Below are 27336 nucleotides of genomic sequence, written 5' to 3'. Positions count from 1 at the left end.
AAAAGTCATTCAAGTCGTTGGCAATATCAGTGGGTTTTGTGATAAATGAGCCATCTGATTAAATGAATAATGGAGCAGATGTCCTGGTCGAAGTATTTTGTGTTTATATTCATGTATTGGGTCAGGCCAGGGTGTGGCATGGGTTTTTGTATGTGGTGTGTATATATTGGGATTGTAGCTAATGGGATGATCTAGCAAAGTTTATGGCTGTCTGGAGTGGTTCTCAATTAAGAGGCAGGTGTTTATCATTGTCTCTGATTGGGAACCATATTTAGGCAGCCATATTCTTTGAGTTTGTCGTGGGTGATTGTCCTTAGTGTCCTTGTTCTGTGTTAGTTTACACAAGTATAGGCTGTTTCGGTTTTCGTTACGTTTATTGTTTTGTAGTGTTTGTGTTTAGTGTGTTTTTTCATTAAACATTAATCGTAATCTACACGCCGCATTTTGGTCCGACTTTCCTTCACACCAAGAGAACCGTTACAGCAGAGTTGGCTTTTTCCCCAAAAATGTAATTTAAGGTGCTCCAAAGCTTTTTATTATCATGCTTTATATAGATTCTTTGTTTCATAGCAAAGTTAATTTTTATTTAGCTTAGTCACATGATTTTTTACTTTGCAGTACATTGCCAATCAGTTGGGCTGCCAGACTTAATTGCCATACCTTTTGCCTTATCCCTCTCAACCAAACAATTTCTCAATTACTCATCAAACCACAGGGATTTAACAGTTTTTACAGTCATTTTCTTAATGGGTGTATGCTTATTAGTAGCTGGAATAAGCAATTTCATAAATGTGTCAAGTGTCTGGTTGCTTCTCATTACACACCTAAGACCAGCAAATATTCTTCACATCATCAAGATATGAATCACTACAAAACATATTGTATGACCTCTTATAGACTATATTAGGCCCAGCCTTGGGAACTTTGGTTTTCCTAGATATGGCTATTATACTGTGATAACTACATCTTATGTATTTGGATACTGCTTTCAAGCAAATGTATGCAGCATTAGTAAAGATGTGATCAATACATGTTGATGATTTCATTCCTGTGCTGTTTGTAAATACCCTGGTAGGTTGACTGACAACACGAACCAGGTTGCAGGCACTGGTTAAAGTTTGAAGTTTTTTCTTGAGTGGGCAGTTGATGAGAGCCAGTTAATATTTAAAATCACCCAGAAAATATACCTCTCTGTTGATATCACATACATTATCAAGCATTTCACACACATTATACAAATACTGACTGTTAGCACATGGCGGTCTATAGCAGCTTCCCACAAGAATGTGTTTTAGGTGAGGCAGATGAACCTGTAGACCGAAACATTTGACCCAAGTTAAACAATTTAAAGGCAATGCTACCAAATACTAATTGAGTGTATGTAAACTTCTGACCAATTGGGGAAAGAAATCAAATTTGAAATAAATCACTCTCTACTATTATTCTGACATTTCACATTCTTAAAAAAAAGTGGTGATCCTAACTGACCTAAAACAGGGATTTTTTTTACCAGGATTAAATGTTAGGAATTGTGAAAAACAGAGTTTAAATGTATTTGGCTAAGGCGTATGTAAACCTCCGACTTCAACTGTATATACACACACACACAGTACCAGTCAAAAGATTGTACACACCTACTCATTCCAGGATTTTTCTTTATTTGTACAATTTTCTACATTGTAGAATAATAGTGAATACATCAAAACTATGAAATAACACATATGGAGTCATATAGTAACCACAAAAAGTTTTAAATGAAAATATATTTTATATTTGAGGTTCTTCAAAGTACTCACCCTTTGCTTTGATGACAGCTCTGTACACTCTTGGCATTCTCTCAACCAGCTTCATTAGGTTGTCACCTGGAATGTATTTCAATTACCAGGTGTGCCTTGTTAATTTGTGCAATGTATTTTTTTCTTAATGTGTTTGAGCCAATCAGTTAAGTTGTGACAAGGTAGGGGTGGTATTATACAGAAGATAGCCCTATTTGGTAAAAGTCCATATTATGGCAAGAACAGCTCAAATCGGCAAGGAGAAATGACAGTGCATCATTACTTGAAGACATGGTCAGTCAATACACAAAATGCAAGAACTTTGAAAGAGGCTCTCATGAGGACGGCCCAGAGGAGGAAAAGAAGACCCAGAGTGAGTGCTGCATCGGATGACCTGGCCTCCACAAATCACCTGACTTTAACCTAATTGAGATGGTGTGGGATGAGTTGGACTGCAGAGAGAAGGAAAAGCAGCCAACAAGTGCTCAGCATATGTCGGAACTCCTTCAAGACTGTTGGAAAAGCATTCCAGGTGAAGCTGGTTGAGAGAATGTCAAGAGTGTGCAAATCTGTCATCAAGGCAAAAGGTGGCTACTCTGAAGAATCTAAAAGATTAAATATATTTCGATTTTTTTACACTTTTTTGTTTACTACATGATTCCATATGTGTTACTTCATCGTTTTGATGTCTTCACTATTATTCGACAATGTAGAAAATAGTAAATAATAAAGAAAAACCTTTGAATGAGTAGGTGTCCAAACTTTTGACTGGTACTGCAGATATATCAAAAGCATTTGATAAAATATAGATTTTGGCCTTCACAACTAAAGCCCATAGAAATGCATTGAATAACAAATTCATAAATGGGAAAACAGAGGTTTTGAACTGTCTGTCCTAAATCTAGGATATATAAATGTTATTTTAACAAATATTTAACCCCTTTTTTTGGTAGGCACAAAACTACCTTCATACTTCTATTTGTTTAAAAAAAAACTGGTACCAGTTACCTTCAGATGTGTCCCGTGACACTTGTGAGGGTCCTATAGCAAAATGCACCCTTGAGAACCTCCCCTTTCTAAAGTGGGGTCCCATTTGTTTGTAACCAAAATGGTTTGGGCGCTACCAAACAGAAGTTGGCACATCGACAGTACTTCAGACAAGTCTTTCTGACACTTGTGGGGGTTGTGAGAGTCTCCCCTTTCCAAAGAGTGGTCACGGATTTTGCTGGGTATTTTTTTGTTATTTCCTAGTTGCTAAAACTCTAATAGTTAGCCTATTTTCCGTTTTATTTTAATTACACAACTTTCCTAGGCCTTTATATCCTATAACACAGAAAATTATATGTTTGTGATAATTAAAATCACAGTGCAGTTAAGTGAAGAAAAAATATATATACACATTGTCTTTCGGATATGGATTTTTCTTAACATTAAGGATCCCAACTTAGTTTAAACGTTTTAACATTTAAATGTTCACACCCCTACTCTATATAATAATGTATGTTTTCTTGAATTTGTTCTGGATTTGAGGACTGTGAAATGTGGCATGTCTGGTGGGGTAAGTGTGTGTGTTATTGCATTGCTGTGTGTAAGTTGACTATGCAAACAATTTGGAATGAAGTGATGCATTCAGTCTCTCCTCTAGTTTTAGCCAAGAGAAACCGTCATGCATACTTTAGCCCTCTGAAGAGCAAGACTGTTCTGGGCCAGCTGAAGTGTTTCTATGTCCTTCTTTGCAGCATCAGACCATATGACTGGGCAATAATCAAGATACGATAAAACTGGCATGTCTCAGGCTGGACACATTGCCATTCAGGTGTCCACCGAGTGTGGCTAAACACCTCATGCTCCTTTTATCCTACAGTCGGTAGAGAAAGCAACTTGAGTGTTCCGAGATAAAACACAAGTTCTACCGACTGGCATGGAAGTGGTTAGAATATTATGAAGTGTAAGGATAATTAGGAGTCTGAAACTAGGGTATTTGGTGCAGTGTGAGTGTGTGACGTGTTCAACAGGCTGTAGTGTTGTTACAATCCCAGTATCCTGATGATATGATACTACATTTGTCATGGCAAAAAAAAGAAAACAAGACACAGACTAAACTCTATGGTCATTTACAAACCTGATTCAAGTAAAATGGTGGCTATAGCTTGAAAAATTAACAAATGTGACAACATAAATCCACATTTTAAAATTAAAACCATTTCCCTCAGGACATCCAGTCTGCTTCATGTTTTCTTTTCTTACTCAAAAGTACTGTGATACTGAAAATCGTGACAATGCGAAAGGGAGTGTGTTACACTACCTGTTCCAGCAGGTCCTCCACTTTCCTCTGCCAGCCTTCCCTGGCCGCCATCAACTCCAGCTCCTTCTGCTGAGACAGCTGGGACAAGGAGGCTTGTCTGTCAGCCTCATATTCCTCCGTCAATTCCTCCTTCAGCAACCTCAACTCCTCTCTATAGAGTGGGTAAGGGGAAGGAATGGGTAGAGAGAGAGAAAGAGAGACTTTGATGATCCTGAAGCCTGAAACACTACATCTCAGATTCTGGGTTGCACAGCCATACTGGGTAATCTCATTCACCAGACACTTCAGCCCAATGCTTGAAAGGTCTACTAGATCAACAAGTCAAACAAAGCCTTTGTAAACCCAATAGAAAGAGTGGGTAAAAGTCCTGATCCAGTAGAAAAATAACCAATTTATAAATGTGTCTTGCACATTTAACCCAACCCCTCTGATGAAAGAGGTGCAGGGGGCTGCCTTAATCGATGTCATCATGCCTGGGGAGCAGTTGTTGTTGTGGGTAAACTGCATTGCAGGCTCAAGGATTCGAACCAGCGACCTTTCGGTTACTGGCCCAACGCTATGAACTGTGCTTCTACACCTGCATTGCTTGCTGTTTGGCGATTAAGGCCGGGTTTCTGTACAGCACTTTGTGACATCAGCTGATGTAAGAAGGGCTTTATAAATACATTTGATTGATTTGATTGAACCGCTAGGCTACCTGCTGTAGCCATTACCATTATCTCTAATCAATCATCTCTCTCCCACTTGGCTTTAACTCTAATAAATAATCTCCCTCCGAACCTCATAACCCATTCCTCTATCTTGTGAACCTCTGATTCGGAGCCACGCCTTGCAGTCATGTGATTTGCTAAAATCAAATTCTGCCAAACAATTTTAATTTATTTAGTCACTACCACATAGGCCATATTTGAGTTGTTATTCCAGGCTTATCTGCACTATTTTTTTTTTAACCTTTATTTAACCAGGCAGGTCAGTTAAGAACAAATTCTTATTTTCAATAACGGCCTAGGAACAGTGGGTTAACTGCCTGTTCGGGGGCAGAACGACAGATTTGTACCTTGTCGGCTCGGAGGTTTGAACTTGCAACCTTGAACCTTGCAACCTAGTCCTATGCTCTAACCACTTGGCTACCCTGCCTCCCCCACAATAGCTTAGGGACGATGTTACCTACTGGCTGACATAAAGGCCTACCTCAGAGCATAAGTCCATTTTTGGTCCAGGTCTTCAGCCATTTTGTCAATTTTCTGCTTCTCCTCTGTCCTTATGGACATTACCCTGGCTTCATGCTGCTGTTTCTGGGTCTCAATCTCCTCCTGGACACGTGGACAAACCAGAGACAAGTTCAGGGAAGTTGAGGCACGATACAATATAAGTTATGAGTACAGAAAAGGGAAATGTAGTTAAACATTTGGTTAAAAAAATATATATATAATAATTCCTTCTCAATGAGGAAAATCTGCAGTTTAGACTGACACCAAAAGCAAAATTATAATGATAAATGTTCCACTTTGTTTCTCTTTGGATATACTCTGTAATTACACATCAACCCAAGTTATTAACCAGGGACAGGTTTGCCAAAAGCATATTAAGGCTAAGTTCATGGTTAGAATCTCCGTAGAAGCATCGCAAAGTTTCAGAGCTGTTTCCCAAAACTATTGTAACTAATGTTGCACTTGAAAACGCTTGTAAGCTAACGACTGCCTCAGACCACTCAGAACAACTAAGTGTGTCATTACTTTACACATAGAAGATCTCCACAAAAAAAACAGAATCAAAATGTTTGTCTCTCTGTGTCCAAAAATGACTTTGTTGAATACAGGAACTTGCTCTGCCATTTCCTGTTTACTCAAATTTGAATAGTTTGCTGAACTCCAGTTTATAGGACAAAACAAGCAATGTATAGTGTAGAGAATCATTGCACCATTTAAACCGTTGTAAAATATATTTTTAATAACACCCAAAATTGTGTTTTTAGCTGTTTGAAACTGGTGTACAAAACCAAAAGTAAAAGACGCAAAAACAAAACTTATGAACGGGAGGCATAGAAAGAGCGAGCATAGAACAGATCTATCGCTTCTTAGAATTGCTTTGAATGGGAATGACAGGTCTATAACTTACATTTCTACGTGAAATTGGTTGGGTCTCCCAAAGAATGACATATTGCAGCGTTAATCAATTGAGTTATTTTGCCAACTGTAGGCTACTGTGATGTGTACAACATGTGCACAATGATGTACCAACTGTGATTTTTGTCAATTATTTTAAGCCAAGCTTGCCTAAATAATTGAAGCCATACACTCTTAGAAAAATGGATTCCTAAAGGGTTATTTGCAGAGGGATAGGGTTTTACCATGAACTGTTTTTCTTTTAAGATAGTGGCCAAACCTCAAAAAGGTCTTCAGTTTTGGAGATACCCCTACCTGAGCTAGAACAAAACACAACCGTGTCTCTTATGTATCCCATATTTTAAAAGTATGGTTGTGTAAAAATATTTTATGGCAAATTTAAATGTATAGATATTGTGACACGCCCCCTAAATTCAAAAAGTACATAATATGCCAGGCTGGAGGGTGAATCGGCCACATAAGGTCATGTAACCAATAGTTTTTACATTTGAAATACCAGTAGTCAGTTGTCTGCACCACATACACAAAGAAACAGCATTAGCGTATTTGCTCTCATTCAATGCTGTATGGTCCTGCCTGACAGAAATACAGTTACATTTTTTATGTTGTGGCTATTGTAATCTAAATCGTCTCGAAGGAAAACAAATGGGCTCAGACACTGAAAACTGTCATTTTTTTCAGTCAAAGGTTCCTCTGTGGATTTATTTGTTTAGCCCCTACACTTGCAATAACATTAGGGCCCCCCGAAACTATTGGCTAACTCTTATGTGTGAAGGCAGTTTCGGTATAGTGTAGATTCGATGGGCCGGATATGTAGGCTGACTGGCATGGTTTGTTTCCCGCTAATCAAGTTGGATAGAGTCAATTATATGTTTTGCATTATTCTAAAGGCCTATTGCAACATGTAGAATGCTCCAACGAAAGGAAAGAGAATCGAACGCTGGACTCAGGCACCCTCTCCCTAGCTCTACAATTTTCCCCCACTCCAGGATTGGGCTTTTAAGTCACCTTATCATTTACTGTAGAAGTAGGCTTTGATTCACGGATAGTCCAATATGGCTGCCTGAATGCAACATGACCTTACGCTGGCTCACTGTATTCGTGATGCACATTGGGACGTTCCGATGCACTCTTATGCCGTTCAGGTTGAGAAGGCACATTTATTTTTCCAGAAAATCATGTCTACCATCCTGGTTTTCTGCCTTGGAGTTGCTGTATATGTTGACTTTATGGTGTGTGACCGACTGCCTTGATTCAGTCTTATGTTGCAACATTCGCAATTGTGTTTTTTTACATTGGATAAAAGAAAACACAAAGCTACAAAACGGTATATCAAACACTGCATTTGAGGAACAATGAGAAAGTAATTATGCTTTAAAAGTTGATCAACTTGATTGATCCAAATTTCCTCTGGATGTTTTGGTACTACTATTGGAGAGCCCTTCTTTGTCTTCACCCATTCAGCATCATTCACACCATCTTAAGCTTTAGCACCATCCATTTATTTAAGGGTCAATCAGAGTGTTCTGTCCTAACAACCACACCCAAGCTAACTGGCTAACATTGGCTAGCTTGCTAGCTACTTCCAGACACAAATGAGAGAACAGCTCAGTGACCCTTTTACTCACACTAACAGGGCTGGTTAGGCTGTTTTTATGTTATCCAGAGCATTGGTGACTGCAACTGTGCTGCTATCAACAAATTACGTTTTTTTTTGCCAACGTTTACTGACACCGGCCATATTCAACTGCTGTTGAGCGTAGGTAAATTCATCAGTTATTCAGCACTATGGCACATTCAGACGAGAGTGCGCTGAAATCAGAGTAGATAGCCAGAGCAAATTTACCAGCTATGTCTATCGACAGTTGTCGCAGGGACATTCTATTGACATGGTTACTTGCATAGTAGTCTTTTGTTAAGACATGTAGCTAGCTAGGTAAACAATTGAACCATAATCCCAACTCATGACGTTACTACCCTGCAAAACTCTGCAGGTAGCTAACCAACCAGGTTCAATAAATAGCAAAGCAAATGGCTCTGAGATACGAATAATAAGATCATACACGTAACTTTAGCTAGTGAGCCAGCCAGCTAACGTTAGCTAGCTAGCTTAAAGTACATGTTAACTTGAAATGAAAACGACTGTCAAAATTAGAAATGTGTAATATCTGAAAATGTAGCTAGCTAGACTCTCTTACCCTTATACATCATGGGTGGACGCCTGTCACGGATGCCATGGTTGAATTTCATGCTGTCACAGTTACCAGCCCTTTCAAGCTTAACATCCTTATCATTTATCGCCCTCCAGGTCCCCTCGGAGAGTTCATCAATGAGCTTGATGCCTTGATAAGCTCCTTTCCTGAGGACGGCTCACCTCTCACAGTTCTGGGCGACTTTAACCTCCCCACGTCTACCTTTGACTCATTCCTCTCTGCCTCCTTCTTTCCACTCCTCTCCTCTTTTGACCTCACCCTCTCACCTTCCCCCCCTACTCACAAGGCAGGCAATACGCTCGACCTCATCTTTACTAGATGCTGTTCTTCCACTAACCTCATTGCAACTCCCTCCAAGTCTCCGACCACTACCTTGTATCCTTTTCCCTCTCGCTCTCATCCAACACTTCCCACACTGCCCCTACTCGGATGGTATCGCGCCGTCCCAACCTTCGCTCTCTCTCCCCGCTACTCTCTCCTCTTCCATCCTATCATCTCTTCCCTCTGCTCAAACCTTCTCCAACCTATCTCCTGATTCTGCCTCCTCAACCCTCCTCTCCTCCCTTTCTGCATCCTTTGACTCTCTATGTCCCCTATCTTCCAGGCCGGCTCGGTCCTCCCTCCCGCTCCGTGGCTCGACGACTCATTGCGAGCTCACAGAACAGGGCTCCGGGCAGCCGAGCGGAAATGGAGGAAAACTCGCCTCCCTGCGGACCTGGCATCCTTTCACTCCCTCCTCTCTACATTTTCCTCCTCTGTCTCTGCTGCTAAAGCCACTTTCTACCACTCTAAATTCCAAGCATCTGCCTCTAACCCTAGGAAGCTCTTTGCCACCTTCTCCTCCCTCCTGAATCCTCCTCCCCCTCCCCCTCCTCCCTCTCTGCAGATGACTTCGTCAACCATTTTGAAAAGAAGGTCGACGACATCCGATCCTCGTTTGCTAAGTCAAACGACACCGCTGGTTCTGCTCACACTGCCCTACCCTGTGCTCTGACCTCTTTCTCCCTCTCTTTCCAGATGAAATCTCGCGTCTTGTGACGGCCGGCCGCCCAACAACCTGCCCGCTCGACCCTATCCCCTCCTCTCTTCTCCAGACCATTTCCGGAGACCTTCTCCCTTACCTCACCTCGCTCATCAACTCATCCCTGACCGCTGGCTACGTCCCTTCCGTCTTCAAGAGAGCGAGAGTTGCACCCCTTCTGAAAAAACCTACACTCGATCCCTCCGATGTCAACAACTACAGACCAGTATCCCTTCTTTCTTTTCTCTCCAAAACTCTTGAACGTGCCGTCCTTGGCCAGCTCTCCTGCTATCTCTCTCAGAATGACCTTCTTGATCCAAATCAGTCAGGTTTCAAGACTAGTCATTCAACTGAGACTGCTCTTCTCTGTATCACGGAGGCGCTCCGCACCGCTAAAGCTAACTCTCTCTCCTCTGCTCTCATCCTTCTAGACCTATCGGCTGCCTTCGATACTGTGAACCATCAGATCCTCCTCTCCACCCTCTCCGAGTTGGGCATCTCCGGCGCGGCCCACGCTTGGATTGCGTCCTACCTGACAGGTCGCTCCTACCAGGTGGCGTGGCGAGAATCTGTCTCCTCACCACGCACTCTCACCACTGGTGTCCCCAGGGCTCTGTTCTAGGCCCTCTCCTATTCTCGCTATACACCAAGTCACTTGGCTCTGTCATAACCTCACATGGTCTCTCCTATCATTGCTATGCAGACGACACACAATTCATCTTCTCCTTTCCCCCTTCTGATGACCAGGTGGCGAATCGCATCTCTGCATGTCTGGCAGACATATCAGTGTGGATGACGGATCACCACCTCAAGCTGAACCTCGGCAAGACGGAGCTGCTCTTCCTCCCGGGGAAGGACTGCCCGTTCCATGATCTCGCCATCACGGTTGACAACTCCATTGTGTCCTCCTCCCAGAGCGCTAAGAACCTTGGCGTGATCCTGGACAACACCCTGTCGTTCTCAACTAACATCAAGGCGGTGGCCCGTTCCTGTAGGTTCATGCTCTACAACATCCGCAGAGTACGACCCTGCCTCACACAGGAAGCGGCGCAGGTCCTAATCCAGGCACTTGTCATCTCCCGTCTGGATTACTGCAACTCGCTGTTGGCTGGGCTCCCTGCCTGTGCCATTAAACCCCTACAACTCATCCAGAACGCCGCAGCCCGTCTGGTGTTCAACCTTCCCAAGTTCTCTCACGTCACCCCGCTCCTCTGCTCTCTCCACTGGCTTCCAGTTGAAGCTTGCATCCGCTACAAGACCATGGTGCTTGCCTAGGAGCTGTGAGGGGAACGGCACCTCAGTACCTCCAGGCTCTGATCAGGCCCTACACCCAAACAAGGGCACTGCGTTCATCCACCTCTGGCCTGCTCGACTCCCTACCACTGAGGAAGTACAGTTCCCGCTCAGCCCAGTCAAAACTGTTCGCTGCTCTGGCTCCCCAATGGTGGAACAAACTCCCTCACGACGCCAGGACAGCGGAGTCAATCACCACCTTCCGGAGACACCTGAAACCTCACCTCTTTAAGGAATACCTAGGATAGGATAAAGTAATCCTTCTCATCCCCCCCCCCCCTTAAAAGATTTAGATGCACTATTGTAAAGTGGCTGTTCCACTGGATGTCATAAGGTGAATGCACCAATTTGTAAGTCGCTCTGGATAAGAGCATCTGCTAAATGACTTAAATGTAAATGTTACCCTTAGATTGAAGATGTAATCCGGAAACAGGTGTTTTTTCCATATCTCCTTAGCTATCGTACTCAAATTCCACTGATTCAAAACTCCTCCAGAAAGTGGAGAGCAACCCTTATGCACTTCTACTATGTGATATATATATATATATAAAAAAGTTGAGTTAGACAGGATTACCTACACATACTGACCAGCTCTAATAGACAGAAACATGCTATATGGCAGACGAATCCAAACTCATCTCTCGACTCAACTCATGTCCCGCCAACTCATTATCTCAGCCAATCATGGCTAGCGGGAAAGTTGGTGTATTTTTCTGTGGCTAAACCAACTAGGCTCGTAATTGAACCATTTTATTCGTATTTACAGATGGCATACAAGTTTATTATTAAGGCACATGAAAGTTCACGTTCCAAAAGGCATTTCTGCCAAAAACGCATTTTGATAAAACATTTTAAAAAGTTCACATTCAAATGTGAAGTAGTGACCCGCAACATATGCCTAGTTTCCTGAAACGAGTCACAAGAACATAAGGCAGCTGTTCACTATAATGAACCAACACAACCTGACACTCATTGACAAGAAATTCCATCGACTTAGTGGGCCTTGACATGTGATAGGAGTTGCAGCTCTCTAATGTCAATGACATCCTGAATCTCAGTCTGAATGTATGATTTTTATTAGGATCCCCGTTAGCTGACGCCGATGGCGACAGCTAGTCTTCCTGGGGTACCATGCAGCAAAAAGACATAAAACACTAAAATAGTTAATCATTGACATACATTTAAAACATCAACATAGACATTACAGACTGACAGTGCATTCACAAAGTATTCATACCCCTTGATTTATTCCACATTTTGTTATGTTACACCCTGGATTCATAATTGATTAAACAGATTTTTCTTCTCAGATTTCACCCATCTACACACAATACCCCATAATGACAAAGTGAAAACATGTTTTTTGAAATGTTTGCATATTTATTGAAAATTAAATACAGAAATATTTAAATGTACCTAAGTATTCACACCCCTGAGTCAATGCTTTGTAGGAGCACTTTTGGCATCTGTTACTCTTTCTGGGTAAGTCTATACGAGCTTTGCACGCCTGGACTGTGCAATTCTTCAATCTCTGTCAAGTTGGTTGTTGATCATTGCTATAGCCATTTTCAAGTCTTGCCATAGGCATAGGCCATAGGCCATAGGCCACTCAGGAACATTCATTCAATGTCGTCTTGGTAAGCAACTCCCGTGTAGATTTGTCCTGGTGTTTTAGGATATTGTCCTGCTGATTAGTGAATTTGTCTCCCAGCATCTGTTGGAAAGCAGACTGAACCAACCAGGTTTTCCTCTAGGATTAAAATATTTTTTAACTCCTTTTTTTAACTTCTTTTTCTAAATAAATCTAGAATCACCTTCCAATTTCGGAAAAAAAGCCTCCTTCACTCACGCCGCCAAACATACCCTCGTAAAACCCAAAAACCCACTATCCTACCAATCCTCGACTTTGGCGTTGTCATTTACAAAAAGCCTCCAACACTCTACTCAGCAAAGTGGATGTAGTCTATCGCAGTGCCATCCGTTTTGTCACCAAAGCCCCATATACCACCAACCACTGCGACCTGTATGCTCTCGTCGGCTGGCCCTCACTACATATTTGTCGCCAGACCCACTGGCTCCAGGTCATCTATGAGTCTTTGATAGGTAACGCTCTGTCTTATCTCAGCTCACGGTTCACGATAACCATACCCACCCGTAGTACGTGCTCCAGCAGGTATATCTCATGGTCATCCATGAGAGGAGTGGGAGGCCCCGGTGCCCAACTGAACAAGAGGACAAGTACATTAGTGTCCAGTTTGATAAACAGACACCTCACAAGTCCTCAACTGGCAGCTTCATTAAATAGTACCTGCAAAACACCAGTCTCGACGTCAACAGTGAAGAGGCAACTCCGGGATGCTGGCCTTCTAGGCAGAGTTCCTCTGTCCAGTGTCTGTGTTCTTTTGCCCATCTTAATCTTTTATTTTTATTGGCCAGTCTGATATATGGATTTTTCTTTTCAACTCTGCCTCTTCAGCATCCTGGGGTTGCCTCTTCACTGTTCATCTGTGGAGATGGGAGAACCTTCCAGAAGGAAAACCATCTCTGCAGCAGTCCACCAATCAGGCCTTTATGGTAGAGTGGCCAGACGAAACCATCTCTTTAGTAGAAGGCACATGACAGCCCACTTGGAGTTTTCCTAAAGGCACCTAAAGGACTCTCAGACCATGGGAAACAAGATTATCTGGTCTGATGAAACCAAGATTGAACTCTTTGGCTTGTCTGCCAAGCGTCACGTCTGGAGGAAACCAGCCACAATTCATCACCTGGCTTCTAAACAGTTTCTACTTCTGAACATCTAATCAAATGGCTACCCAGAATATTTGCATTGCCCCCCCCCCTCTTTTACACCACTGCTACTCTCTGTTGTTATCATCTATGCATAGTCACTTTAATAACTCTACCTACATGTACATATTACCACAACTAACCAGTGCCCCCACACATCGACTCTGTACCAGTACCCCCTGCATATAGTCTCGCTATTGTTATTTTTCTGCTGCTCTTTAATTACTTGCTACTTTTATTTCTTATTCTTATCTGTATTTTTTTAAACTGCATTGTTGGTCAGGGGCTCGTAAGTAAGCATTTAACCGCATGTGACGAATACGATTTTGTTCGATTTTTGATACAATCCCTTCAGTGAAGCATGGTGGTGGCAGAATCATGCTGTGGGATGTTTTTCAGCGGCAGGGACTGGGAGACTAGTCAGCATCGAGGGAAAGATGAACGGAGCAAAGCACAGAGAGATCCTTGATGAAAACCTGCTCCGGAACATTCAGGACTTCAGGTCCTCAGACTGGGGCGAAAGTTTTCCTTCTAACAGGACAATAACCATGAGCACACAACCAAAACAACGCAGGAGTGGATTCGGGACAAGTCTCTTAATGTACTTGATTGGCCCAACCAGAGCCCGGACATCTCTGGAGAGTCCTGAAAATAGCTGTGCAGCGATGCTCCCCATACAACCTGAAAGAGCTTGGGAGGATCTGCAGAGCAGAATAGGACAAACTCTCCAAATACAGGTGTGCCAAGCTTGTAGCGTCATAACCAAGAAGAAGCAAGGCTGTAATCGCTGCCAAAGGTGCATCAATAACTTAGCAAAAATGTCTAAAAACCTGTTTTTGCTTTGTCATTATGGGGATTTGTGTGTAGATTGAGGAAAACCTTAACATTTTGAAAAAATGAAGGGATCTGAATATTTTCCAAATGGGCTGTAAATATTAACACACATTGAAAAGCTACTTGGCTTCACGTATTCAAAAACAGAGGCATGGCAGTGCCAGTGGGTCTTTCAGCATGACAATGATCCCAATCACACCGCCCGGGCAACGAAGGAGTGGCTTCGTAAGAAGCATTTCAAGGTCCTGGAGTGGCCAAGCCAGTCTCCAGATCTCAACCCCATAGAAAATCTTTGGGGGGAGTTGAAAGTCCGTGTTGCCCAGCAACAGCCCCAAAACACCACTGCTCTAGAGGAGATCTGCATGGAGGAATGGGCCAAAATACCAGCAACAGTGTGTGAAAACCTTGTGAAAACGTTTGACCTCTGTCATGAGAGTTGAACACAATCCTGAAAAAATGCCTCATTTATACAAAATACATATTTACACATTATTTAACCTCCATCAAATGGTATTATGGTGGCCATACGGGATTTGGATATCATATTGGATTTGAGACAAAATCCACGGTGGCCCCAAAGATCATCTGTGGTGGCTCCCGACTTAATTTCAAGAGTAGCGTCTAAAAATAAAAAAAATCCATCAAAGGATCCTTGGACCTCAAATCGAATTCCAATGTCTGAATCCACTTGTTTTCCTCAGAGCAGATTATAATAGGCATAACACACACAAAAACATGTGGAACTATATGTATTTTGTCAGGCAGAATTTGACTTGGAAAGTTGTCTATTAACCTTGTGAGTAGGGGGCAGTATTTTCATTTTTGGAAAAATAACGTCTAAAGTTTCCAAAACTGTAAAAATATTGTCTGTGAGTATAACAGAACTGATTTGCAGGCGAAAGCCTGAGAAAAATCCAATCCGGAAGTGCCTCATGTTTTGAAAGCGCTGCGTTCCAATGCGGCCCTATTGAGCAGTGAATGGGCTATCAACCAGATTACTTTTTCTCCGTATTCCCCAAGGTGTCTACAGCATTGTGACGTAGTTTTACGCATTTATGTTGAAGAATACCCGTAAGTGGCTACATTGCGCAAGTGGTCACCTGATGCTCTCAGAGTGATTCTCGCATAAAATAAAGAGGTAGCCATTATTCCAATCGGTCCTACTGAAAAACCAATTGTCCCGGTGGATATATTATCGAATAGATATTTGAAAAACACCTAGAGGATTGATTATAAACAACGTTTGCCATGTTTCTGTCGATATTATGGAGCTAATTTGGAATATTTTTCAGCGTTTTCGTGACTGCAATTTCCGTGCGATTTCTCAGCCAAACGTGAAGAACAAACGGAGCTATTTCGCCTACAAAAATAATATTTTTGGAAAAAAGGAACATTGGCCATCTAACTGGGAGTCTCGTGAGTGAAAACATCCGAAGCTCATCAAAGGTAAACGATTTAATTTGATTGCTTTTCTGATTTCCGTGACCAAGTTACCTGCTGCTAGCTGGACAAAATGCTATGCTAGGCTATCAATAAACTTACACAAATGCTTGTCTAGCTTTGGCTGTAAAGCATATTTTGAAAATCTGAGATGACAGGGTGATTAACAAAGGGCTAAGCTGTGTCTCAATATATTTCACATGTGATTTTCATGAATAGGAATATTTTCTAGGAATATTTATGTCCGTTGCGTTATGCTAATTAGTGTCAGTCCATGATTACGCTCCCTCATTGCGGGATGGGGAGTCACTAGAGGTTTTAAATCAGCTACCAAAAAGTAAAGCTTACATTCATCATAAATATTAATAGTTGACATTTCCGCCTATGGTATATCTGTGTTAACAGGTCTATATTTCCAAGATGCATTAAGATTTCCTGATGCTGTTTGTTTGTGTATGTAGGGCAGAAGACTGACTACTTGTATTCCACATTTTTGTCCATCCCCCTTCCAACCTGGCATTATTCTGTACTTTTTGAGTTTAGGGTGTGTCACAATATCTATAAATTTAACCCCTTTTGCAGTAAAATATTTTTTACACAGCCATCCATTTCATATACAAATAGCCCTTAAACAGCATGGAGGTGTATTTCGTCATTGTCCTGTTGAAAAACAAATGATAGTGGGACTAAGCACTGCCATGACCTTGGCCTGGGGGTAGGTTTATGATCATAAATACCTCTTCCCCCCTTCTTCCTCTCTCTACCCTACTGATGTGAAATTTGAAAACCCCTTGGTTAACATAGAGATTCTGGGAACATCAGAAGGTGAGGGGAAAATGAACTATATTCTGGTAATCCGACCAATTGAACATATGCGGTGGTATTTAATGAATATGGTGTCAGTTTGGTTGTCATCTGGGACATTCTCATCAATGATAGGATGACATAAACTCTACAGTGGAAAGTCTGCACACTGTAGTTATCGGAGTCACATGGAATTGTTGTTCAATTTAAAATGTTGAATATAAAATTATTGGTCAAGAGATTAAATGTAATTTTAGCTTCCAAATGAGAGATTTGGGTTTTCATAAGGTTAGGGCTCTGCTCAATCAGTAGCCCGCCCCTGTGAAGAGACCTGGGTTATAAAACTTTTCAAACACACACTTCTCGCTCCACTATATAAAGCCTTGATGAAAATGCAACCTCCTGTTCCAAGTATGTGAGGTCTGCAGCCTCTGCGTTAAAAGGACTAACATGTCAACTACAGAACTAAGCCAACCTCAGAGTGAGCTTTTGAGAATGGTATAAACTTTTAACTCTTATTCATTACAGAAGTGATACCTCCTAGCCGTTGAGTTAGCAACAGCAGCTGCAAACGTGGGCTAGGAAAGAACAGACAGAGTATCGCGTCTACCACTGTCGTGTCTTTGGCTATGCCGTGTGATATGACATGCTATTCTATAAAATAATTTATCCACAATTAATATCACCTGATTGAGCTAATCATGTAAATGTAATTAACTAGAGAGTCGGGCACCACAAAATAATATTTATAGAGCTGTTATATTCCGAATAAACTCTTAAAGACCTAGTAATATTTTACATCAATAGCAGTCAATATCAATTGTCATCTTAATTCAGTCTCATCTGAAAGTTGTAAATTATTTTATCTGCACAAACCCTGGCTAACAAGTTGAATCAGCAATACAAAATTGGGTTTAATTACAACCTCTGTGTCTCACAAAGACACAGAGGTTGTAACCAAAAATCTCAAATTTGGACTCATCTGACCAAAGGACAGATTTCTTGAGTTTCTTGGCCCAAGCAAGTATCTTCTTCTTATTGGTATGCTTTAGTAGTGGTTTGTTTGCAGCAATTACACCATGAAGGCCTGATTCATGTAGGCTCCTCTAAACAGTTGCTGTTGAGATGTGTCTGTTACTTGAACTCTGTGAAGCATTTATTTGGGATGCAATTTATGAGGCTGGTAACTCTAATGAACTTATCCTCTGCAGCAGAGGTAACTCTGGGTCTTCCTTTCCAGTGGCGGTCCTCATGAGAGCCAATTACATCATAGCGCTTGATTGTTATTTGCAACTGCAATTTTCCAGATTGACTGACCTTCATGTCTTAAAATAATGATGGACTGTCGTTTCTCTTTGCATATTTGTGCTGCTGTTGCCATAATATGGACTTGGCCTATTATCAAATATGGCTATCTTCTGTATACCCCTCTTACCTTGTCACAACACAACTGATTGGCTCAAACGCAATAAGGAGGAAATTAATTCCAGAATTGAACTTTTAACAAGGCACACCTGGTAATTGAAATTCATTCCAGGTGATTACCTCATGAAGCTGTTTGAGAGAATGCCAAGAGTGTGCACAGCTGTCATCAAGGCAAAGGGTGGCTAAATTGAAGAATCTCAAATATAAAATAGATTTTGATTTGTTAACAATTTTGTGGTTACTACATGATTACATACTGTATGTGTTATTTCATAGTTGTGATGTCTTCACTATTATTCTACAATGTAAATTTTAGTAAAAATAAAGAAAAATCCAGGAATGAGTAGGTGTGTCCAAACTTTTGACTGGTACTGTATATAGGAATATCTATGCATGTATCTGGTATTCCCTTAATCATTTTACATATACAGTAGTGACATATTTGAGATCTTGTCAAGATTTCTGTATTTCAATTATTATTATTTTTTAGAGGAGAGAATAAGAGAGTGTTTAAGAGTGTTTATTTTCAGTGTACTAGGGTTGATTTAGGAATTAAATTAACTGGAAGTAAATTAAATCAGACATTTTGTAATATAATTTGATGGTATGCACAAAATAGTGTGTGAGGATTTGGTGAGGCAAGCTGATCCTAGATCTGAGCATAAAGCACATCTTCTCAAAAGTCTTACCTGCAGATCAGTGAGCAGGTTGCTGGTCTCTCTCACTCTGGCTCTGGTGGTGTCCAGTTCAATGCATAGTTTCTCCTGGGTGTCCTTCAGACTGGAGATGTGGCTGTGTGCAGAGCCAAGATTTTGCTCCCCTTCCTTCACCAACTCCTGAAGGTGAGACACCTGCAGTGGACGGGAAATGAGGTCAGATGTCATGCAACTCAAGGACCAAATCAGGTAGTAGTGGCAGAGAAGAACGGCCATGCCTAAGGTTGCAAAAGGGAAGAGTATATTACTGTAAATGTTCTAAGTTTACCAGAAAACTACCAGAATGTTGGTATCTTTGAAGGATTTTATGTAATCTATCAAAGGACATTTAGTGGCTGTTTTGGGTACTTCAGATTATCACAGTTGTCTGTAATTCATATCAAATGTTATTTGTCACATGAGCCGAATACAACAGCTGTAGACCTTACCGTGAAATGCTTACTAGCAAGCCCTCAACCAACAATGCAGTTCAAGAAATAGTTGAAAGTATTTACCAAATTAACAAATAACAATAACGAGGCTATATACAGGGGGTACCGAGTCAATGTCCGGGGGTACAGGTTAGTCGAGGTAATTTGTACATGTAGGTAAGGATAAAGTGACTATGCATAGATAATAAACAGTGAATAGCAGCAGTGTAAAAACAAAATAGGGGGGTCTAATGTAAATAGTCTGGGTGGCCATTTGATTAATTGTTCAGCAGTCCTATGGCTTGGGGGTGGAAGCTGTTAAGGAGCCTGTTGGACCTTGGTGCTCTGGTACCACTTGCCGTGTGGGAGCAGAGAGAACAGTCTATGACTTGGGTGACTGGAGTCTTTCACATTGTTTTGGGGCTTCCTCTGACACTGCCTCGTGTATAGGTCCTGGATGGCAGGACGCTTGGCCCCTCGTGATGCACTGGGCTGTACGCAGTACCACCTGTAGCACCTTAGGGTCAGATGCCGAGCAGTTGCCATACCAGGCAGTGATGCAACCGGTCAGGATGCTCTCAACTTTGAGGATCTGGGGACCCAAGCCAAATCTTTTCAGTCTCCCGAGGGGGAAAAGGCATTGTTATGCCCTCTTCACAACTTTCTTGGTGTGTTTGGAGCATGAAAGTTTGTTGGTGATGTGGACAGCAAGGAACTTGAAACTCTTGAACTGCTCCACTACAGCCCCATCGATGTGAATGGGAGCATGGTCGGCCCTCCTTTTTCCTGTAGTCCACGATCAGCTCCTTAGTCTTGCTCAATTTGAGGGAGAGGTTGTTGTCCTGGCACCACGCTGCCAGGTCTCTGACCGCCTCCCTATAGGCTGTCTCATCATTGCCGGTGATCAGGCCTACCACCGTCGTGTCGTCAGCAAACTTAATGATGGTTTTGTAGTCGCACTTGGCCACGCAGTCGTGGGTGAACAGGGAGTACAGGAGAGGATGAAGCACGCAACCCTGAGGGGCCCCCGTGTTGAGGATCAGCGTGCCAGATGTGTTGTTACCTACCCTTACCACCTGGGGGCGGACCGTCAATGAAATCCAGGATCCAGTTGCAGAGGGAGGTGTTTAGTCCCAGGGTCCTTAGCTTAGGAATGAGCTTTGAGGGCACTATGGTGTTGAACGCTGAGCTGTAGTCAATGAACAGCATTCTCACATAGGTGTTCCTTTTGACCAGGTGGGAAAGGGCAGAGTGGAGTGCGATCGAAATCTGTTGGAACGTTATACAAATTGAAGTGGTTCTAGGGTTTCCGGGATGATGGTGTTGACGTGAGCCATGACCAGCCTTTCAAAGCACTTCATGGTTACCGACGTGAGTGCTATGGGGCGGTAGTCATTTAGGCAGGTTACCATCGCTTTCATGGGCACAGGGGCAACGGTGGTCTGCTTGAAACATGTTGGCATTACAGACTCGGTCAGCGAGAATTTGATAATGTCCGTGAAGACACTAGCCAGTTGCATGCTCTGAATACACGTCCTGGTAATCTGTCTGGCCCCACAGCCTTGTGAATGTTGACCTGTTTAAAAGGTCTTGCTCACATCGGCTACGGAGAGCGTGATCAACAGCGTAATTATCTCTGGCCCCCTGTGTGGCCTCATCACAAAATATATTACATTATTAAATAAGATGACTTAAAAACAAAAATAAATAGAATGACAAAGCTGTAAAACATTATCCTAAATATAAACCATCAACTAACTTTCTGAATACCATTGGTGTTTAATATGAGGGTTTCATATTAAACATATTAACTTTTCTAACTCTACCTACTGTAACGATTCTCGTCCTCGTCTGATGAGGAATATGAAGGATCGGATCAAAATGCAGCGTGGTACGTGTCCATGTTAACTTTATTAATCTGAACACAAAATAACAAAGGTGTAACAACGAAAAAAACGAAACAGTCCTATCAGGTGACAAAACAGGAAACCACTACCCACACACACACAGGCTACCTAAGTATGGTTCTCAATTAGAGACAACGATAGGCCTCTGATTGGGAACCATACCAGGCCAAACACAGAAATACAAAACATAGAATGCCCACCCCAACTCACGCCCTGACCAAACCAAAATAGAGACATAAAAAAGGAACTAAGGTCAGGACGTGACACCTACATGTACATATTACCTCGACTAACCGGTGCCCTAGCACACGGACTCTGTACCGGTACCCCCTGTATATAGCCTCGCTATTGTTATTTTACCGCTGCTCTTTAATTATTTGTAACTTTTATTTCTTATTTTTTTATTTTAGCTTTAAACTGCATTGATGGTTATGGCTTGTAAGTCAGCATTTCACTGTAAGGTCTACGCCGGTTGTATTCTGAGCATGTGACAAATTAGATTTGATTACATTTATTTTTCTATGTCAATATATATTTGTTGTCAATGTTTTTGCGTCAAACTAGTGGCAGTTGTGAAAAAAGTCAATACTTGTGACGAGTTGCAGAGGTAATTAAAAATAATGGCATTGTTGTTTTGATGCTTTTTTCATTAATTAGGCTATTTTCTCTTGAACCAAAACTCATGGACACAGATATAAAGAATTAATATTATATTTGTACATGTTTTAAAATTTATTAAAAAGTATAAGTTACCAACGTTCCAATAATTAACAGAAAACCTATGGCAATCTACCAAAATTCTAGTAACTTTGGTCAATTACTGGTAGCTTTGCAAACCTTGCCATTGGTGTTGGATTTTTCAGAATGTCTATTTTTGCATTTTAAGCAAATTCTAAGATGCAGATGCTCGAGCTAGTTTCCAATCCATGTACTACGGCTGCACTGAGTACAGTAACAGAGAACACAATAGGATACGATACCATGAATCAGTTAAGTTTGCTGTAATGAAGATAAAAATGAATTAAACTGCTAATAAGGACTTTTAAAAGAAATCAGCCATCAATTTGTGGAACGATTTTCAAGATTTTAGTTTGCACAAATTAATATGCACATTTTACTAGCAACAGTGCATTTCCATCACACTGGCTTCTTGCAAATCAAAGGCTTGCGCACAGAAAAATCAATTTGTCATATAACTTTTCATACACAGAATTTAAAAAATGAAATTCTATGCGTTTCCATCCCACTTTTAACTCTATTGATGGTTTTGGTGCAAAAAGTCGTGTGATAATGCGACAAATTGCAGTGGGAACTATTTCAAACGTGCTCACTCTGGTCTTGCGCTTTAGCCAACAGCTCGCAGATACAGGGCAGAGGGAGGCCTACATAAGAACTAGATAATTAGTATTTGTCAATTAGCAGGCAAGCATCGATCATAATGTCACCAGCTTACCAATTAAACACTCGATCTACTGGTGTACTTTCACCACCCTGTGAAGTTCATCATAACTTATTTTATCTGAAGCCTACTAAACTGTGCATGCTTCTTCAAGTCGAGGTAGTGGGAGGACCACATAACATAGCATCATATGACTGCAAATTTAACTCAATATGGTGGTAATTATATCAGCAATTGCCCAAGAAATAGTTCCCACTGCAATTTGTCGCATTATCTAACCACTGACAAAAAAATTATTGGCCCTTCTCTAGCCAATTTTGTTTGGTCGACGTTTAGGAAATGTACTGCCAATTTGAGAGTTGTAATCTGGCCTGTCATGATTTTTTTTTATCTGACAGGTACGTTAATTGCATAATTGGATGGAAACCTGGTTTATGTCAAAGACTTTCCTTACCTCTTGATTGGCTATATTGAGCTTGGCAGAAAGCTCCTTCTTCAGGTTGTCCAGTTGCTGTTGGAGACAGTTCTTCTGCTCCTCCAATGAGAGTCGCCGAATCTCAAACTCCTGCCCCATTTCCTAAAGTGACGGTCAATACCCAGATGAGTTTGAGATGCAACAAAGAAGCTGAACTTCGCATGGTGCACTGGTTTTCTTAAAAGAATACTGGAGGGAGATTAAATACATTGTCGTGCTAAAATAAACTTGATTGCAAAGCAAAACCCACAAGAACAAACCAGTGATTTAGCTGATCTCACATTGATAACGGACAGCTGCAACTTTCTTCGTCTAGGTTTTCTATTCCCGCCCCCAATGAAATAACGACCTATCAAGAGCACTGGAAATCATAATGCTGATGAATGTAAAATAATTCAAGTATATAGGACTAGTAGGTCTATATTTCATTAAAACCTTTCATAAAAAATGGAAAATTAATATAATATGTGCAATTTTAAATACCTTTATTAGACTACATTTTCATTTAATAAAAATGATAGATTATAAAACTCAATCACACACTGAGACTGCTGTTTAAAGAAAACTTTAAATTTGCCTGACAGTCATTGACATTTCTATGCTTAACTTGAGGGACAGGTCGCAGTGGTGGGTAGTATATGGGGCTTTGGTGACAAAACAGATGGCACTGTGATAGACAGCATCCAATTTGTTGAGTAGAGTGTTGGAGGCTATTTTGTAAATGACATCACAGAAGTCGAGGTTCGGTAGGATGGTCAGTTTTACGAGGGAAGGATGCTTTGTTGTGAAATAGGAAGCCGATTCTAGATTTACTTTTGGATTGGAGATGCTTAATGTGAGTCTGGAAGGAGAGTTTACAGTCTCACCAGACACCTAGGTATTTGTAGTTGTCCACATATTCTAAGTCAAAACCGTCCAGAGTAGTGATGCTGGCTAAACAAGTATTCCACTAGGATTTTTCTTGTGCTTAGCTCCATTCTCCAGAAAAACTTCCCAGTAATAAATGATTACAAGCATACCCATAACATGATGCAGCCACCACTATGCTTGAAAATATGGAGAGTGGTACTCAGTAATGTGTTGCATTGGATTTGCCCCAATCAAAACACTTTGTATTCAGGACAAAAAGTGAATTGCTTTGCCACATTTTTTGCAGTATTACTTTAGTGCTTTGTTGCAAATAGGATGCATGTCTTGGACTATTTGTATTCTGAACAGGCTTCCTTAATTTCACTCTGTCAATTAGGCTAGTATTTGGAGTAACGTAATGTTATTACTATAATTACTGTTCCCCGGAGGGAATCGAGGTACAAGATACTATGGGGAATCGCACTCTCCCGACTTCGGTTGAAGGACCTCACACATGACATGGCCAATAAAATCCACCCCTCGCTGGATGCCCCTGCCTTCCACAGGTGATAAGCGTGAGGCTTGGATTCATTGCTTAAATTGAATACCCCTCTTCACCGAGCCCAGGAACCTGTGGGGCCAAATGTTACATTCGCTTTCAGTCAGTCAACAAGCCGACCCCAACAGATACTAAATGAAATTGCCCATGGCAGACCACCCAGACCTGCCCACTCCAGATGCGGTAGTCTGGATATTGCACACACAGTGCACTGCCTAGTGACTTACTTCTGTCCCAGCTGTAAGAATACTGTGTGCTATACTGGGAGCAGTGTCATCCAAATGATTAACCTCACAAAATGATGCCCAACTCTCCGCAGCACAAAAATCGCCGATAGTAAATCCTTTAAACAATGCCCAAGATGCTGCCAGACCCCTGGTGGAGTGGGCGTGAACACTGCTAGGTAACCCTTGCTGCTAAATGTCAGAGAGAGAGAGCCTCCACAATCCAGGGGGAAAGACGCTGCTTAAAGAGTGCCCTGCCGTGAGCAGGATTAGCAAAACAGGCAAAAAGTTGGTCACATAAACAGATATCCCAGCTCCGCTCAATGTACGTGTGAAAAGCTTGCACAGGACACAGGGCATGTAACCTCTGTTGCTTTTCAGAAGCAAAAGGAGGAGACAAAAAGGGAAATTGCTCAAAAGCTAAGGACCTGTAGGACATACCCATGACTTTCGGGGCAAAGGCCACATTTGAACGCAACGCCGCCTTATAGTCGCCCGGGTCAAACTGAGAACAGGAAGGGTGTATGGATAACGCATGGAGGTCCCCAAAACATTTAGCAAAGGCCAAAGCCATGAGCAGGGAGGTTTTGTAGGAGAAGATCTTCAGATCTACTGACTCCAGAGGCTTAAAGGGAGCTGCACACAGTGCCTCCAAAACCAGCACCAAGTCCCGTGTGGGTGCAATAGGTTTAGGACCGCCCCCGGTGAGGTTCCGTCAATTCCCACCAGACAGCGGCAATGTACATTTTTAAATGAAGAACACTTGAAAAGCTCCTGTAGGAACACAGAGCACTGAAAAGGAACAAGTGCTATATCTTGGCACCAGAGCTCAAACGTTTGCTACTTATACGCATAAAACCCTCTCGTTGAGGACAAACCCTCTCATGGAGGACGCCCTTGCAGACTGAATGGTAGCAATAACATAAGGCAGTAAACCTCTAGCCATCAGGCACATAGGAACCAAATCTCTCACCTGACTTGCCAAACTTGCCCATGTGCCTGGGACAACAGGTCCCTGCGCAATGGGAGAATCCACAGGTCCCCGCCCAAAAGGTGAATGTTCTCTGTGAACCAAGGCTGCCTGGGCCAACGGGGGGCCATAAGAATCAATGGTAAGTCCTCCTGGCGCACCCCCTCCAATATACCTGCTTAAAAGATCTGAGTTGAGGCAACCGGGGACGTGTCACCCAAAGTGAAAGCGAGCCAAGGTTAGGAGGGAGAGAGAGAGTGAGTCTCTCCCTATCTGTTGATGCACGGCACCACTGACATAGTCGGTTATGACTGGAACAAACGGTCCAACAAAAACAGGGGGAACCTCCAGATAATGTGGTTAATAGACATGCAGGGTGTGCCACACCAGTATCCATACCCGCCAAATTGAGTTGCCTTCGTACAGCGTCTGTCGTGATCACCTTGCGGGACACCACTCAGCCCCTGACAATAGCAGAGAATCTCACCACTGGGCATTGGCCCGTGGGCCTGACAGGGACACCCAAGCGACAGGCTTAGGCTGCAGTACGTGTCCAGGGCTGTATAAACAATAGCCCCAAGGGAACAATAATATAAATAATAATATATGCCATTTAGCTGAGACGCTTTTATCCAAAGCGACTTACAGTCATGTGTGCATACATTCTACGTATGGGTGGTCCCGGGGATCGAACCCACTACCCTGGCGTTACAAGCGCCATGCTCTACCAACTGAGCCACAGAAGGACCACAGAAGAACAACTTGGTGGTTTCGTTCCTGGCACTGGCGAAATGCAGTGCGTGACCCAGCCAAAATGTGGCGAAGCAGAGCCGGAACCCGGGCACCCTCTGTTGGGATAGAAAAGCGTGATACATGAATGAGTCTAGCTCGAGACCCAGAAACGGAATGGGCTGAGCTGGAGACAGACAGCTCTTTTTCTGGTTTCTTATGAAGCCTAGAGAGATTAAATAGAAGACAGTAGCATGGATGTGTGTAACACTTGGTTCTTCTTCCATTTCCACCAGTCTTGACAACTGTGTGTCTGAACATGGCGAAGGAACACTTTTCATCAAACTCACATATGGCAGACAACACTTTTAACACCCGTGAACACTGTGGAACTCGGTTTACAGTATGTGCCAAGGTTTGCCTATCGTCACCAGAAGCCAGAAGCCCAAAGCTGAAATAAATCATTTAGTCTCTACTATTATTCCGACATTTCACATTCTAAAAATAAAGTGGTGATCCTAGCTGACCTAAGACAGGGAATTTTTACTCTGATTAAATGTCAGGAACTGTGAAAAACTGAGTTTACATGTATTTGGCAAAGGTGTATGTAAACTTCCAACTTCAACTGTATATCCGCATGATAAGAAATCTTATGAGAACAAGTACAACCTTGAGCACAAATGTTCAGGTGGTGAGCAGGCTCTACCACTATGAGGGAATTTATTTGGAGCAACGTACGACAGTCTCGTTTTCCAATTGTTTGTTTTAGTACCGTGAATCCTTCCCGTTCACATCAAGGTAAAGAGGGGAATAATTTAAGGAATTAATCCATGCCTATCACCTGTGGAAGGTGGGGTTTCCAGCGAGGTGCGGATTTCATTGGCCTTGTCATTAGTGATTGTAGATCCTTCAACCAAAGAGTGTACGACTCCCCATACTATGTTGTACAAAATTTGACTGACTGAAAGTGAACTACAAAGTCATTCCATCCTCAGCGCTCTTCTACTATAGCCATTTAACTGTTTCTAAGTCACCATTTGTCTCATGGTGAAATCCCTAAGTGGTTTCCTTCCTG

The 27336-nt window shown here is 42.1% G+C and overlaps 1 protein-coding gene across 7 annotated transcripts in view; it reads right to left on the bottom strand.

The window, feature by feature from the left end:
• The window catches only part of fam184aa (family with sequence similarity 184 member Aa), an 80703-nt gene that overhangs the window by 32272 nt on the left and 21095 nt on the right, over positions 1–27336 (bottom strand). For all 7 annotated transcript variants that reach the window (XR_008078902.1, XR_008078899.1, XR_008078900.1 and 4 more), the window contains exons 6-9: positions 22910–23032; positions 18713–18874; positions 5272–5393; positions 4081–4231 (exon numbers count right to left, since the gene is read on the bottom strand). Coding sequence is in view for 3 of the 7 variants with exons in the window: in XM_035800816.2 (XP_035656709.1) it covers positions 4081–4231; positions 5272–5393; positions 18713–18874; positions 22910–23032 (558 nt within the window). In the remaining 4 variants the exon portion in view is untranslated. The remainder of the gene's footprint in view (positions 1–4080; positions 4232–5271; positions 5394–18712; positions 18875–22909; positions 23033–27336) is intronic.

The sequence above is a fragment of the Oncorhynchus keta genome, chromosome 2 (genome assembly GCF_023373465.1).
Source record: "Oncorhynchus keta strain PuntledgeMale-10-30-2019 chromosome 2, Oket_V2, whole genome shotgun sequence".
Classification (NCBI taxonomy): domain Eukaryota; kingdom Metazoa; phylum Chordata; class Actinopteri; order Salmoniformes; family Salmonidae; genus Oncorhynchus; species Oncorhynchus keta.
Note: the sequence above shows the minus strand (reverse complement) of the source record. Positions and strands in the feature narration are given on the sequence as shown.